Source organism: Saccopteryx leptura, chromosome 1 (genome assembly GCF_036850995.1).
Source record: "Saccopteryx leptura isolate mSacLep1 chromosome 1, mSacLep1_pri_phased_curated, whole genome shotgun sequence".
In the NCBI taxonomy this organism is placed as follows: Eukaryota; Metazoa; Chordata; class Mammalia; order Chiroptera; family Emballonuridae; genus Saccopteryx; species Saccopteryx leptura.
In genome coordinates, this window is record NC_089503.1 from 93641305 (window position 1) to 93658760 (window position 17456).

At 36.4% G+C, this 17456-nt stretch overlaps 1 protein-coding gene across 5 annotated transcripts in view; it reads left to right on the top strand.

Annotated features, from left to right (window-relative positions):
- Positions 1 to 17456, top strand: part of ATM (ATM serine/threonine kinase) — a 145485-nt gene that overhangs the window by 67907 nt on the left and 60122 nt on the right. For all 5 annotated transcript variants that reach the window (XM_066371608.1, XM_066371605.1, XM_066371604.1 and 2 more), the window contains exons 36-40: positions 1024 to 1200; positions 4433 to 4610; positions 7488 to 7575; positions 8848 to 9003; positions 12708 to 12795. In XM_066371608.1, the coding sequence (XP_066227705.1) occupies positions 1024 to 1200; positions 4433 to 4610; positions 7488 to 7575; positions 8848 to 9003; positions 12708 to 12795 (687 nt within the window). The remainder of the gene's footprint in view (positions 1 to 1023; positions 1201 to 4432; positions 4611 to 7487; positions 7576 to 8847; positions 9004 to 12707; positions 12796 to 17456) is intronic.

Genomic DNA, 17456 nt, shown 5'->3' on the forward strand with positions numbered 1-17456 from the left:
CTCTTATAGACAATGTTTAGATGGGCCTTGGTTTCTATTCATTCAGCTACCCTATGTCTTTTGATTGTAGCATTTAGTTCATTTACATTTAAAGTAATTATTGATAGGTAGGTAGTTATTGCCAATTTATTAACTGTTGTCTGATTATTTTTGTAGTTCTCTGTTCTTTCTTATTCTCTTTTTTTACTTTTAAACATTTTGTTTATTTATTTATTTATTTTTACTTATTGATTTAAGAGAGAGAAACATTGATTTGTTGTTCCATTTATTTATGAATTCATTGGTTGATTCTTGTATGTGCCCTAACCGAGGATTGAACCTGCAACCTTGGCCTATTGGGATGATGCTCTAACCAAATAAGCTACCTACCAGAGCTTAGAACTTACTTTCTCCTGTCTAGACCAGTATTATTTTTATTTGTTGAATTTATTGGGGTACAGGTTTCAAGTGTATAACTCAATAAAACATCATTTTCACGCTGCGCTGTACACCCATCAGCCCAAGCAAAGTCTTGCCACATTTTCCTCCCCTTTACCCACCTCCACCTGCCCCACCTCTCTTTTCCTCTGGCCATCACCACACTGTTGTCTGTGTCTGTGTGTTATGGATATATAATTTTTAGCAAATCCCTTCACCTTTCATCCAGTCTCCCCAACCCCTGCCCTCTGACAGCTGTCAGTCTATTCTCAGTATCTATGAGTCTGTTTCTGTTTTGTTCATTAGTTTATTTTGTTCATTAGATTCCAGATATAAGTGAAATCTTACGGTATTTGTCTTTCTCTGACTGACTTATTTCACTTAGCAGAATAATCTCCAGGTCAGTAATTTTTTATCATATCAGTCTGCCTCTCATAAACATAAATGTATTTTTAATTTAAAAGGTATCCATGGCCTCTGGATTTAGTTTTAACTATAGTTTTACTTGGAAACAGGTTTATTTATGTTTAGATTTTTTTTTTTATGTGAAAGATAAAATGTATTTCTGATTACCTTATTTATATTTTCTGATTACTTTCTTTCTAGTTTTTAGAAGTACCCAGACCTGACAAAGAAAATCCTTTTGCGGGCTTGGATGATACAAGCCTGTGGATTTCTCAAAGTGACAACCATGATGTTTGGATAAAGACACTGACTTGTGCTTTTTTGGATAGTGGAAGCATAAAAAGTGAAATTCTTCAATTGCTAAAGCCAATGTGTGAGGTAAAAAAGATTACTTAGTTTGACTTAATTTCTTTCTATCTTTGCTTGTTTTCATTTGTTTTCTCTTAATAGTTTCTTTGCTTGTCCCATTCCATTTGGCTAATGTTACACGTTTATGGTTTATAATATCTCTAAAAAGAGGGCTATGGTGTAGTACAGCGGTTCTCAACCTGTGGGTCGCGACCCCGGCAGGGTCGCCTAAAGCCATCAGAAAATACATAATGCACATCAGGTATTTACATTCTGAATCATAATTGTAGCAAAATTACAGTTATGAAGTAGCCACCAAAATTATTTTTTGGTTTGGGGTCACCGCAACATGAGGAACTGTATTGCGGGGTCACGGCATTAGAAAGGTTGAGAACCACTGGTGTAGCACATCATTTTCATGCAACAGCAGCTACACTCAGCTGTTTTGAATCCATTGAACAGGACTTCTTTTTTTTTAATATTTATTTTATTGATTTTTGAGAGAGAGGAAGGCAGAGAGAGGAACATTGGTCTGTTCCTGTGTGTGCCCTGACAGGGGATAGAACCGGCAACCTCTGTGCTTCAGGACAATGCTCTAGCTGACCAAGCTATCTGGCCAGGGCAGGACTTCTTCTTTTTTTTTTTTTTTCTTAAGCTGGAAACGGGGAGAGACAGTCAGACAGACTCCCGCATGCGCCCGACCTGGATCCACCCGGCACGCCCACCAGGGGCTACGCTCTGCCCACCAGGGGGCGATGCTCTGCCCCGGGGTGTCGCTCTGCTGCGACCAGAGCCACTCTATCGCCTGGGGCAGAGGCCAAGCCATCCCCAGCGCCTGGGCCATCTTTGCTCCAATGGAGCCTCGGCTGCGGGAGGGGAAGAGAGAGACAGAGAGGAAGGAGGGGGTGGGGGTGGAGAAGCAAATGGGCGCTTCTCCTATGTGCCCTGGCCAGGAATCGAACCCGGGACCCCCGCACGCCAGGCCGACGCTCTACCGCTGAGCCAACCGGCCAGGGCAGGGCAGGACTTCTTTATTTATCCATAACATTATGCAGTGTGTTTCAGCTGTGAGGTAGTTACATACTGGATGAGTTCTAAGGGGTACCTCAAGTACTTTGTTACTAATGACTATAAATATTTATGTTAACCAAAAGTGTGCTTGCTTTGTTTATTTTCTCCTTCTAATAAGGTCATTGCCATTTACTTTTCCTGATGTGCTTTCTTGAATGATAAAAAGGGATAGGGTAGCAGTTACCATTGCTTTTTTATTTTTGAGAGTTACACTATAATTTATTTCAGTAGAGAGTAAAGATGCCTACCAAATCAAACAAAAAATTTATATGTTATATAGTTTTATCAAATATGTCATCTGAGATAGCACTATGATGGTGCTTGAAAACTTTAAAAGCTACATAATTTATAGTACTGCCAAGCATGATTCAATTGAAATATGGAAACAAAATATCTGACCAGGTCAAACATCTGCTAATTACAAATAACTGATAGAGAAGTAAATATTTTGGTAAAGTGCACTCACTGAAAGCAGTCCTTATTTCTTACAGAAAAAGTGTTGCCCTGGCTGGTTGGCTCAGTGGTAGAGTATAGGCCTGGTGTGTGGATGTGCCAGGTTCGATTCCTGGTCAGGGCATGCAGGAGAAGCGCCCATCTGCTTCTCCTCCCCTCCCCCTCTCCCTTCTCTTTATCTCTCCCTTCCATTCTCACAGCCAAGGCTCCAAGGCCTGGCGCTGGGGATGGCTCCATGGCCTTCGCCTCAGGCACTAAAATGGCTCTGGTTGCAACAGAGCAATGCCCCAGATTGGCCAAGCGTTGCCCGCTAGAGGGCTTGCTGGGTGGATCCCAGTCAAGCGCATGCAGAAGTCTGTCTTTCAGCCTCCTTGCTTCTCACTTAAGAAAAATACAAAAAAAAAAAAAAAAAAGTGTTGACAATAACTAAATCATTACACCATCTACAATATTGCACTGTACTTGCACCAGGTCAGCAGAGTGACGCCTGTACATGCACACGGCTCATTTCTCGTTAGTGAACTATCCTAAGATGTTTATAAAATTCTGACTTTGGGCCAAAAGATAAGATGTTCCAAATATACATTTATGTATACCTCAACTCCTAGTTCCTTAAATTGTTTTCAAAGCTGGCTTTTCAACTTGTCTTCAGTTTAACAAGGAAATTGGTAATTTACAGTCTGTCTCAAGCGTGTGGCATGTGATGAATATATGAATATGGTATCTTGGCAAAAATAAAAAAAATAGTACTTGGTTGAGTACTTATTTTAATGAAGCAGTCATATTAAGGTGCTTTTCTACACTTTGGAGTATACCACGAATAAGTACCCAAGTTTTATACCCAGAAATTGGGGTTTATTAAAAAAATAAGCATTTTAACATGGCTCTTTACTGAGTGAAGAAAATGTGAAAAATCAAATTTTCAACTTTTCTCATAAACAGTGATCCCCATTTTCCCTTATATCAAGTTAGAGAACTTCTGTTATAAGTAACACTTTTGAACTATGAAATTTTATTTACAGAAGTGACATTATTTCATTTGTAAGCAGTATTCTCTTTCTTTATATGCAAATGGCCTACACTGGATATGAACAATTAACAGTGTAATTAACCAATATTTTTATAGATATTCTAGGTTAATTTGTATTTTTTCTTAAAAAACATTATCTAGTACTCTTTTTTTTGGTATGTTTTTAGCAGTACATTGAATTTATGCCATATTCATCTATCATTTTATTAAAAGCTTATATGCCAATAACATTGAATGAAAAAAAATTTTTTTTTTTTGTACTTTTCTGAAGCTGGAAACAGGGAGAGACAGTCAGACAGACTCCCGCATGCGCCCGACCGGGATCTACCTGGCACGCCCACCAGGGGGCGACGCTTTGCCCACCAGGGGGCGATGCTCTGCCCCTCCGAGGTGTCGCTCTGTTGTGACCAGAGCCACTCTAGCGCCTGGGGCAGAGGCCAAGGAGCCATCCCCAGCACCTGGGCCATCCTTGCTCCAGTGGAGCCTCGGCTGCGGGAGGGGAAGAGAGAGACAGAGAGGAAGGAGAGGGGGAGGGGTGGAGAAGCAGATGGACGCTTCTCCTGTGTGCCCTGGCCGGGAATCGAACCTGGGACTTCTGCACGCCAGGCCGACGCTCTACCACTGAGCCAACCGGCCAGGGCCTTGAATGAAATTTTTAATATATTATTTTTACTTAAGCTACTGACTAGTTGTGTTTGTGTATTCTAGGTGAAAGCTGACTTTTGTCAGACTGTACTTCCATACTTGGTTCATGATATTTTACTCCAAGATACAAATGACTCATGGAGAAATCTGCTTTCTACGCACATTCAGGGATTTTTCACAAACTGTTTCAGGCACACTTCACAAACAAACCGATCCACAACCCCTGCAAGTTTGGATTCAGGTATTCTGTTATATTTCTCACATTTATACTGTTAACATCTCAGTTCTAGAGAAGGGTAGATTTGATTTAATATCATCAAGATGCTTTGTTGGCTTAAGTCTATAGCCTCTAAACATCTGTTAACTCATCTATAGAATGGAGATAACAATTATAGCAGGTTTTCAGTGAGATAATATATGTAGAGCATGATACTCAGATGATACTTGATAGGTAGCACTCCCTCAGTAAATTTTGGCTATTAACAATGGAGCGACTAGTTGAGCATTCAGTGTGTGTCAGGCACTGCTTGCACTGGCAGTGCAGATGTGAACAAAACACACCCTATATTCTACAAATGAAAACGCAGAATAAATGTGCAGCCAGGCATTACAGGTACTATGTTGGAAATATGATAGACTTTTCATATTAATGCTCTGACCAACTCATTTTTTTTTAAGTAGGCTTTTTTGTTGCAAAATTAGATTTTTTTGTGGAAAGTATAAAAAATTAAAACTTAAGTTAAAAAAATTAGCCATGACTGGTCTAGGATAACTATAGTTAATATGGTATATATCCTTCCAGTTTTTTAAAACAAAATTGGATTATACTTTATTTAGTTTTATAACTTACTTTTCTTTGTGTGCAGTCACTATTTCCCATCCTAAGAGCTAATAGCAAGAGAGATTCTATCAGAAATTGAGTGCATATTATATGTATATGCATAATTAGGGGCTCATTATGGGTAGGTTGGTTTTTCAAACTTAAATTTCAAGAAAAGGAAAAAGAATTCATAGATCTATAATGATAACTTGCTGTCTATAGTATGTATATTGCATTAATATATTTTATATGCAAACATAAAATTAGGTACAAATTCACTTATTGTACTTCAAGACCAATACAACTAGAAAACTATTAATTTATGTGATATTTGCTATAACTAAATTCTCTTCCAAACCTTAACTAGTTATTTGGCATAGGTCATGATTACTCAGTTTTCCCAATTGTTTCTTTTACATTTATTACTACAACTTCTATTTGACATGACTGTGATGGCATGTCAATTTCACTTTGCTCTGCTTTATGTTTTACGCGTGTTTTTTTCTGTTGGCTAACAGCAGTTACAGATTTATCTGAAATAATATAATTAACTTTAAACACAGATATGTGTGCCCATTCTGTGGTTCTCTAGATTATGAGTTGGTCATGTAAATGATCCAGAAAGTGCTCATATGAATTTTCTTTAGGCCATTATAATGAAAGTTCTAAAATAAAATTATTGTAGAGGCTTTGCCAACTGTTATATTTAGACTATATCTTCTTTTCTTAATTTGGGAAAGAGAGGTATAACTAGTTCAATTACCAGTAAGTATTTAAACTTTAAATACTAGGTAATTTAAAGCATTATTAAGAGTAGCTACCAAGTTTAATATAATCACTGGCTATGATCACCTAACAATTTATCATGAACATGGGTGAATGGGTGAGACTTTTTCATTCATGTTTATCATTTGTACATACATATTTATGCTATAAACAGTCAAAGGCAAATCGGCCAGTTTTATTTTGTGTCTCTGTGGAACACCAATATTTTCATTGTCTTAACTGAAAATTTAAACTCTACATGTAAAATTCTATTACTGAAAAGAAAAATAGATTAGATTTCTATCAGATTAAATGGTTTTACCTTTTTTGATGTCTGCCTCACTGCCTTCACTTGAATGTCACATATGAATCTCATACTGAACTGTCCAAAGGTAAACTTATCTTCACTTTCTTCCCCCAGCCTCCTTCTCTTTTTTTTTTCCAGCCTCCTTCTCTTAATGTGTGTCTCTTCAATGAATGGCATGCAGTCGCCCAAGCCAGAAATCTCTCATTTCTCCTCTGATTACCAAACCCTACCAATTCTGTGGTACAAATAACTTTAGTTCAACTATTTCTCTTTGTCCCCACTGTCCTTACTTCTTTACACCTCTGTGGTTCAGCAATTTTGAAATTCTTTCAGTAAATTCTCCAAATTCTTTCTTGTTCTAGCCATCTGAGATAGTATCACTGTTGCCTGGAACGCTACCCTTTCTGTCTCCTGCTGCACCATTACTCTTCTTTCAGATGTCATCTTTTCTGTGAAACTTTTCTTGCTGAGTTACATTCCTTTCTATAAATATAATCCTCTATGGCAGGGGTCGGGAACCTATGGCTCGTGAGCCAGATGTGGCTCTTCTGATGGCTGCATCTGGCTTGCAGACAAATCTTTAATAAAAATAATAATGTTAAAAATATAAAACATTCTCAAGTATTACAATCCATTCATTTCCTACCGCTCATGTTCATGGTTGTGGGTGGCTGGAGCCAATCACAGCTGTCCTCCAGGACAACACCAAATTTTTATTAAATAATACATAATGTACACAGGTCGTTGTATGGCTCTCACGAAATTACATTTTAAAATATGTGGCGTTCATGGCTCTCTCAGCCAAAAAGGTTCCCGACCCCTGCTCTGTGGTATTCTAAACTTTTCCTGTCATAGCACTTACCGCATTGTGTTGAGTCTCTCAAGCTAGTTAGTGAGTTCTAGGTGATCAGAAATAGTCTGTCTCATTCATAGTTGTCTACTGGATCCAGTACATAAATGATCCTAGATATTTATTGAATCAATAAATTAGTCCTTTTCAGAAATACATAAAATATAAATTACAGTTATTTTTCTCAGTTTTATTAAGCACAATAGTTTCTTTTAAAAGAAAAAGAATGCCAGTGAGTTGCATTTTATCAATTCATACTTATTATTAAGAACCAATTTTGTGCTAGGTACTGCCCCTCAGAACCTTTTGTAATGTAGAGGGAGATAAACAAAAGGAAGAATGAGACTGAGAGGAAATATCTTTGTTTGTTTGTCAGAGCCAGAGCACTTTTCTCGATGTTTTTTGGATAAAAAGTCACAAAGAACAATGCTTGCTGTTGTGGACTACATGAGGAGACAAAAGAGGTAATTAATATTTTGTGTAGTCAATTAGCTTATGGTCAGTAGATCCCTTGGTGGAAGGGAAGTATGAGCCCCATGTTTGTGTGGGATGATAGTCCATAGCTTTCATCAGATTTTCTAAAGAGTGTGATTCAAAAAGAATGACAGGGCTCTTCAGCCATATTATCTTAGTTGTTTATAGCTATAGTTGGCCCTTCGTATCCACAGGTTCTGTATCTGCAGGTTCCACATCCACACGTTCAACCAAATGTAGATCAAAAATATTTGGAAAATAAATTTTACCTTGTTGCTGACTTGTAATACGTAGTTAGGCATATGATAGTTGCATCTGTACTGAACATTTACAGACATTTTCTAAACAGTACAGTATAATAACTATTTATATAGCATTTACATTGTATTAGGTATTTTAAGTAACCTAGAAATGATTTAAAGTATATGGGAGGATTTGCATAATTTATATGAAATACTATATACCATGTTATATTAGGTACATGAGCACCGTGAATTTTGGTTTCTGTGTGTAGTCCTGGACTAGCCCCCAAGGATAACAAGGGATGAGTATATATTTTGGGGAAATGTGATTTTGGTTATTTCAGTGTAATTTTCTTTTTAAACTAGTACTTGCTACCATATTTTGTATTAATATACTTTTCTTTTAATAATGAAGTTAAAGAAATGGACATGACTTGCCTGACTGGTGGTTGCACAGTGGTTAGAGCATAGATCGAGCAGGAACATTAGGGATCCAGATTTAAAACTCGGAGGTCACTGGCTTAACCATGGGTTCATCCAGCTTGGAGCACAGGCTTGCCAGCTTGAGCTTGGGGTCACTGGCTTGAGTGCAGGATCATCAACATGATCTCAAGGTCTCTGGCTTGAGCACAAAGGTTGCTGGCTTGAACCTAAGGTTGCTGGCTTTTTATTTCTTTTTTTTTTTTAAGATTTTATTTATTGATTTTAAAGAGAGGAAGAGGAGGTAGGAGTAGGAAGCATCGACTTGTAGTTGCTTCTCATATGTGCCTTGACCAGGCAAGCCCGGTGCTTCGAACCAGTGACATCAGCATTCTGGATTGACGCCTTATCCACTGTGTCACCACAGGTCAGGCCCAAAGTTGGCTTGAGAAAGGAGTCAGGCATGTATGAGAAACAATCAGTGAGCAACTAGAGTGACTCAGCTATGAGTTGATGCATCTCATCTTTCTCTCCCTGTCTCTCTTTCTTGGAAAAAAAGAAAAAGAAATAGACATTACTTCATTTAGAATTTTTCTTCAGATCTTCTTCAGGAACAGTGTTTGATGATGCTTTCTGGCTGGAACTGAATTATCTAGAGGTTGCCAAGGTAGCGCAGTCTTGTGCTGCTCACTTTACAGCATTACTCTATGCAGAAATCTACGCAGATAAGAAAAATACGGATGATCAAGAGAAACGGTAATGAAATTTACAAGTTTTTTTTAATTGGTGTTGACAATGCTTCAATAAAGCTATATATTAAATATTTATTTTGTTTTCGCTCCCCCATTTAAAAGATATTTTAGATAGAAGTTTTCTATCTTTTAAAGAGGACTGATAATTTAAAAAAATAAAAGTAATTCTGTTCTGGAATAAGTAGAGATGTCTATTACTTAAGAATTATAAAAATTATACACATAGGGAGCTACTGAGAGACAGGGACCATATTCTTTTTCCCTGTGTTCCCCATAGAATTCAGAATTGGAAACTTGATACAAGTGAACAATAAATATTTTTCATGTGGTTGATTCCTGATTTCAATTAAATTAAGTTTACCACTATTCTCTCAGCTTAGTCAAGATCCATTTTACTTGACTGAAAAGTAATGTAACTGATTTCTTCCTGTGACTAAATCAACTTCATTACTGTGTTTGTTACCTACCTGTATTCCTAGTACTTTAATTTGCTTTTCCTTTAAGTTAGAATCTAATAAGTGTAGTCCTAGATAATAGTGAAAACAAGAGCCAGCCAAGAAAGTTCAAGAGTAAAAAACTACAGTTTATAATCCCAACTGTCCTCAAATTTTTATTCATTTGAAATAGCCCAGTATTTATTTTTTATAGTTAGCCTCACATCCTCACCACAGACTCACTTATATTATGAAATAAAAATAGCAAATATGTATTATGTTGATACATTTGTCATGCTTGCTACTTATAATTTCTAGTTTGGATGTCATTAAGCTGGAATGTTTGGTGTTTTGATTGTGGAAAACCAGCAACCAAAATGCAGATCCTAGTCCAAACATAATTAATTTAGTAGACTTGGACTGATTTTTTAACTTGTTGGTTTGGTATTTAATTTCTACTTTTCAAAACAGGTAAAAATATGTAGATTATGTGTATGATATGTTCACAATCACTGTAGACTACCTATGAAGACAAGTATGTTGTCATTTAAGTATATATTGGGTAAGAAATTGATTATTGCCTATTCTTAAAATCTTAAAATTTTGAATCAGGGCCTGCATACTTGATAGTAGTAATTATAACCAAAGATGCCTCAGTATCTTGGTTTCATAGAATGGTATTTCTTACTAATTGGTGTACATGACTGAGCTCTTCTATGAGTATAAATAAAAGCCCCTTCAATTTGAGGATAGGTGGTTATATAGAATGTGGCAAATTTTTGCAAAATTAATTGTCTCATAAACAGGAGTGCTTAAGTTTTATTTTGGTTAACTTTAGGATAAAGTACTAACAGTGCTTTGCTGTTTGCTTTGTTTTTTGGTTTATTTTAATTTTTAAAATTGATTTGGAGAGAGAGAAACATTGATTTGTTGTTCCATTTATTTATGCACTCCTTGGTTGATTCTTGTATGTGCCCTGACCGGGGAATAAACCTGTGACCTTGGTATGTTGGGATGACTTAACCAACTGAGCAACCCAGCCAGGTTGATTTTAACAGCCTGGTTTTGATTTTTTTTTTTTTTCAGATGCCTGATGAGAAAGGGAGGGCAAAGAGAGATATGAGGTGCTTAGAGTGTAGGGAATGCCAGTTTTGTTCAGTAACTCAGGTTAACTGAGACTTAGTAAATTTAAAGTGACCAGGAAAAGTATAACTGTAAGGAAAATACAAATCAACAGTTTATAAACACTGTCATGTCCACGAAATGAATTGCTCTCTTAAATTTTCTCTTCGTTATTTGTAGCAAAATGCAGCCATACTAGGTATTCAAAAATACATATGAGGTTTTATTTATTTGTAACTTGCTCCTGAGAAAGGATGACATTTCAAAGTTTAGTGTCCATATTTTTTTAGAAAGAAGTCAAAACTTCAAACAGGATTTAGAAAACATATTATTAGTTCACAACCCCAGTCATTTTAGTGTTTCTGACAGAAATCTTGGCAACTTCTTTTTTACCTGGATGGATTACAGCCTTAGACTTATCTCTAATACTCTTTCCTACTTTCCAAATTTCTCCTCTAAAAGCTAACTATATTCTGTATGACTTGCCAATAAGGAAAATATATGTAATATCTGTGTAGAAGGGTTGGTTATAAAGCAAAATAGAATGTCATCAGTGTCATTATGTTAGTCACTGGTCTCTGTCCCATCCCTCTGTGCTCCTTTATTTTTTCTTATTTTTGAGCTTTATAAAATACTATATGTATACTTTTCTACATGTTTTTTTCATCTAATATTTTTGTAAGATGTATTTATATTGTTTGTTGCTATAGTTCATTAATTTGGCACTGCCATAGGGTGTACCAGTGGGAGAATATGCCACAATTAATCTAGCCACTCCCCTGTTAATAATATCTAAGTGTAAAATTATTAGGCCACAGGGTATGTAAGTTTCCAACCTTCTAAGATGGTGCCAAATTGTTTTTTTAAGTGGCCATAGCAATTTGCATACTTCTCAAAAATATGGTTCTTGAGCAAGTGGATCAGTAGGAAGACTTACATTTGAGAAGGGAGCCAAAGAACAACTATTTCTAGTTTGGGTGGAAAAAGTAAAGAAGAAACTGGAATAAAGGTTCTGTCATATAAAATAGTATTTTGTAGACACTGTGTAGGTGGCAGGGTTTCAGAAATGAAATTACTTATAAGACTGAATATCGTATATAAATGCGTGGTTTAAAGGTAAGGCGTTGGAGCAGACAGATCTGAGTTCTAATCTTTGTGGCCACTTATTAGTTTTATAATCTTGAGTGTAGCTTTCTCAACACTTAATATTATCAGACATTTTAGTTTTGGCCAATTTATCACATGTTGAGGGGTGTTTCAGGGTGATATTAATTTGTATGCCTATGATTTTTAATGAGGTCGAACGTTAAGTAAAACCACTGGCAGAGCAGTCAGGAACTGAATTGAGGATTAGCCACTCTATTTTTAAACAAGCCTGTTTATATAAATAAGCATATCTCACCTGTGATGACACAGTGGATAAAGTGTCGACCTGAAACACTAAAGTTGCCAGTTCAAAACCCTTAGGCTTGCCTGACCAGGCGGTGGTGCAGTGGATGGAGCGTCGGACTGGGATGCCGAGGACCCAGGTTCGAGACCCCGAGGTCGCCAGTTTGAGCATGGGCTCATCTGGTTTGAGCAAGGGGTTACTCGGTCTGCTGAAAGCCCACCGTCAAGGCACATATGAGAAAGCAATTAATGAACAACCAAGGTTTCGCAAAGAAAAACTGATGATTGATGCTTCTCATCTCTCTTTGTTCTTGTCTGTCTGTCCCTATCTGTCCCTCTCTCTGACTCTCTCTCTCTCTGTCTCTGTAAAAAAACCCAAAAAACCCTTAGGCTTGCTTGGTCAAGGTACATATGGGAGTTGATGCTTCCTGCTCCTTCCTTCTTCTCTGTTTTTCTCTCTCTCCTCTCTAAAATGAATAAAATCTTAAAAATTAAAAAAAAAATGGTGTTTTTATAAATAAGCATATTTTGGCCTGTAGCCTTCCCATATATAACATTGTTCTTAATGTGTAATTCTCATTGAAACATTAATATTCACAAATTTGTTTTTCATTCTAGGCCTAAATGGTAGTATCAAAGTATAAATGGTTCACTATGTTTTATTTGTGACCTTTGTTAGTTTTTTATCAAAGTCTATAGTATATGTATTTATAAGTATCAAAATAGTATATTCTCATTTAAAGAAGTTCTCTGTGATAAACAGAAATCTTACATTTGAAGAAGGGAGCCAAAGTACAACTATTTCTAGTTTGAGTGAAAAAAGTAAAGAAGAAACTGGAATAAGTTTACAGGTAAATATTACTTATTACAGACCATATTATTTGTGATAAAACTTATTTTATACTTTAGATTATTATTTTATTATTATCTGTATTAAAATGAAGCTGTAAAGATGTCATTTGATTTTCAAACTGAAGTTACCTTTTAGACCATCACATACATAAATTTCATGATTTGAAGCTTAGGCCTTGGAGTAGACAACTTAAGTTCTAATTCTAAATCTGCCACTAAATTGTATAATCTTGCACTAATCAACTTAACCTTTTCAACCTGGAGTTCCTTTATCAGAAAGATTGACATAAAACCACTTATATTATAATGTAATTTATACTATATATTTTCTACCACAGTTCCCTGTTCATTTTCCTTATAGTACTTAACATTTATAATGACATATTTATTTGTTTTCTTGTTAATTGTATGTTACATCTCAGGGAAAATTACTTCTTGTATAAATTTCTTAATATCTTCTCTTAAAGTGGCCTTTTCTTACTGAATTTCTTGGGTTAACTTATTCCTCTAACATGACAGTTTCAGCTCCCCACTTTGCTTAAACAGCTCTGATGTTCTATTCTCTGCTTTTGCTTTTATCTTGCCTTTCTATTTCTTGGAGAAAATAAGGGACATAGATTGGAAGTCCCACCACAACCTGCTATCAGACATAGAAATCTCCCACATCTGCTCCCATTGTGACCTTTCCTCTTGTTAAAGTAGAGAAATGGTTTCTCCTATCCAAGGCTAATCCTTCTTCCTGTGCTTTTTCATCAGCTCTTTCAGAAAATTTATTTTGCCCTGGCAGGTTGGCTCAGCGGTAGAGCGTCGGCCTGGTGTGCAGGAGTCCCGGGTTCAATTCCCGGCCAGGGCACACAGGAGAAGCGCCCATCTGCTTCTCCACCCCTCCCCCTCTCCTTCCTCTCTGTCTCTCTCTTCCCCTCCCGCAGCCGAGGCTCCATTGGAGCAAAGATGGCCCGGGCACTGGGGATGGCTCTGTGGCCTCTGCCTCAGGCGCTAGAATGACTCTGGATGCAACAGAGCGACGCCCCAGAGGGGCAGAACATTGCCCCCTGGTGGGCATGCCGGGTGGATCCCGGTTGGGCGCATGTGGGAGTCTGTCTGACTGCCTCCCCGTTTCCAGCTTCAGGAAAATGAAAAAAGAAAATTTATTTTGCATTGTGCTGTGCCCCCTTTAACATATCCAAACATTTTCAAACTTTTCCTATTAAAAACATTCCCCTTTAAACTAACACAGTCATTTCTCTCATCCCTGTGTTCTCTCTAGTCGGTTAGGATTTATTTCTTACCGAATTTATGAAATTGTGAGCAACTATTCTCATGTATTACATCGTTATTCTGTTGTCTGGGATCTTTTTGAGTTGCTAATCTAAATCTTTAGTATCTATTTCTTTTCTTTTTTTTTTAATTTTATTTTTAATTTTTTATTTTTTTTATTAATTTTACTAGGGTGACATCAATAAATCAGGGTACATATGTTCAAAGAAAATATGTCCAGGTTATCTTGTCGATCAATTATGTTGCATACCTATCACCCAAAGTCAGATTGTCCTCCCATCACCTTCTATCTAGTTTTCTTTCTGCCCCTCCCCGTCCCCTTTCCCCTGTCCCTGCCCCCCCAACCACCACACTCTTATCCATGTCTCTTAGTCTCGTATTTATGTCCCACCGACATATGGAATAATGCAGTTCTTGGTTTTTTCTGATTTACTTATTTCACTCCGTTTAATGTTATCAAGATACCACCATTTTGTTGTAAATGATCCGATGTCATCATTTCTTATGGCTGAGTAGTATTCCATAGTGTATATGTGCCACATCTTCTTTATCCAGTCTTCTATTGAAGGGCTTTTTGGTTGTATCCATGTCTTGGCCACTGTGAAAAAGGCTGCAATGAACATGGGGCTGTATGTGTCTTTACGTATCAATGTTTCTGAGTTTTGGGGGTATATACCCAGTAGAGGGATTGCTGGGTCATAAGGTAGTTCTATTTTCAGTTTTTTGAGGAACCACCATACTTTCTTCCATAATGGTTTCATTACTTTACAGTCCCACCAACAGTGAATGAGGGTTCCTTTTTCTCCACAGCCTCTCCAACATTTGCTATTACCTGTCTTGTTAATAATAGCTAATCTAACAGGTGTGAGGTGGTATCTCATTGCAGTTTTGATTCGCATTTCTCTAATAACTAATGAAGATGAACATCTTTTCATATATCTGTTGGCCATTTGTATTTCTTCCTGGGAGAAGTGTCTGTTCATGTCCTCTTCCCATTTTTTTATTGGATTGTTTGTTTGTTTGTTTGTTTCTTGTGAGTTTTATGAGTTCTTTGTAAATTTTGGATATTAGGCCCTTATCTGAGCTGTTGTTTGAAAATATCATTTCCCATTTAGTTGGCTGTCTGTTTATTTTGTTGTCAGTTTCTCTTGCTGAGCAAAAACTTTTTAGTCTGATGTAGTCCCATTCATTTATCTTTGCCTTCACTTCTCTTGCCTTTGGAGTCAAATTCATAAAATGCTCTTTAAAACCCAGGTCCATGAGTTTAGAACCTATGTCTTCTTCTATGTACTTTATTGTTTCAGGTCTTATATTTAGGTCTTTGATCCATTTTGAATTAATTTTAGTACAAGGGGACAAACTGTAGTCAAGTTTCATTCTTTTACATGTAGCTTTCCAGTTTTGCCAGCACCATTTGTTGAAGAGGCTTTCTTTTCTCCATTGTGTGTTGTTGGCCCCTTTATCAAAAATTATTTGACCATATATATGTGGTTTTATTTCTGGACTTTCTATTCTGTTCCATTGGTCTGAGTGTCTATTTTTCTGCCAATACCATGCTGTTTTGATTGTCGTGGCTCTGTAATAGAGTTTGAAGTCAGGTATTGTAATGCCCCCAGCTTCATTCTTTTTCTTTAGGATTGCTTTGGCTATTCGGGGTTTTTTATAGTCCCATATAAATCTGATGATTTTTTGTTCCATTTCTTTAAAAAATGTAATTGGAATTTTGATGGAAATTGAATTAACTTTGTATATTGCTTTGGGTAATGTGGCCATCTTGATTATATTTATTCTTCCTATCCAAGAACAAGGAATATTCTTCCATCTCATTGTATGTTTTTCTATTTCCCTTAACAGTGCTTTGTAGTTTTTATTATATAGGTCCTTTACATTCTTTGTTATGTTTATTCCTAGGTATTTTGTTGTTGTTGTTGCAATCATGAAGGGGATTATTTTTTTGAGTTCATTCTCAAATGTTTCATTGTTGGCATATAGAAAGGCTATGGACTTTTGTATGTTATTTTTGTATCCTGTGACCTTACTGTATTGGCTTATTGTTTCTAGTAGTCCTTTTGTAGATTCTTTGGGGTTTTCGATGTATAGGATCATGTCATCTGCAAAAACTGATACCTTTACTTCTTCTTTTCCGATATGGATGCCTTTTATTTCTTTATCTTGTCTGATTGCTCTGGCTAGAACCTCTAGCACCACATTAAACAAGAGTGGACAACCCTGTCTTGTTCCTGATTTAAGGTGGAAAGTCCTCAGTTTTATGCCATTTAATATGATGTTGGCTGATGGTTTATCATATATGGCCTTTATCATGTTGAGATATTCTCCTTCTATACCCATTTTGTTGAGTGTCTTAAACATAAAGTTGTGTTGTATTTTATCGAATGCCTTTTTTGCATCTATCGATAAGATCATGTGGTTTTTGTTCTTTGTTTTGTTGATATGCTGTATTACGTTAACCATTTTATGTATGTTGAACCATCCTTGTTATTCTGGGATGAATCCCACTTGATCATGATGTATTAGTTTTTTAATATGTTGTTATATTTGATTTGCCAGTATTTTGTTAAGTATTTTAGCATCTGTATTCATTAGAGATACTGGTCTGTAGTTTTCTTTTTTTGTGCCGTCCTTGCCAGGTTTTGATATTAGGGTTATGTTGGCCTCATAAAATGTGTTTGGAAGTATTGCTTCTTCAATTTTTTGGAAGACTTTCAGTAGAATAGGAACCAAGTCTTCTTTGAATGTTTAATAGAATTCACTAGTGTAACCGTCTGGGCCTGGACTTTTATTTTTGGGGAGGTTTTTAATGGTTTTTTCTATTTCTTCTCTACTGATAGGTCTGTTTAGGCTTTCTGCTTCTTCTTGACTTAGTCTAGAAAGGTTGTATTGTTCTAGGAATTTATCCATTTCTTCTTGATTGTTGAATTTGGTGGCATATAGTTTTTCATAGTATTCTACAATAATACTTTATATATCTATGATGTCTGTGGAGATTTCTCCTCTTTCATTTTGGATTTTGTTTATATGAGTCCTTTCTCTTTTTTCCTTGGTGAGTCTTGCCAAGGGTTTGTCAATTTTGTTGATCTTTTCAAAGAACCAGCTCCTTGTTCTATTAATTTTTTCTATAGTTTTTCTGTTCTCTATTTCATTTATTTCTGCTCTGATTTTTATTATTTCCTTTCTTCAGCTGGTTTTGGGTTGTCCTTGTTCTTTTTCTAGTTCCTTAAAGTGTGAAGTTAAGTGGTTCACTTGGGCTCTCTCTTGTTTGTTCATATATGCCTGAAGTGATATGAACTTCCCTCTTATCACTGTTTTTGCTGCATCCCAGAGATTCTGATATGTCGTATTGTCATTTACATTAGTTTGTATA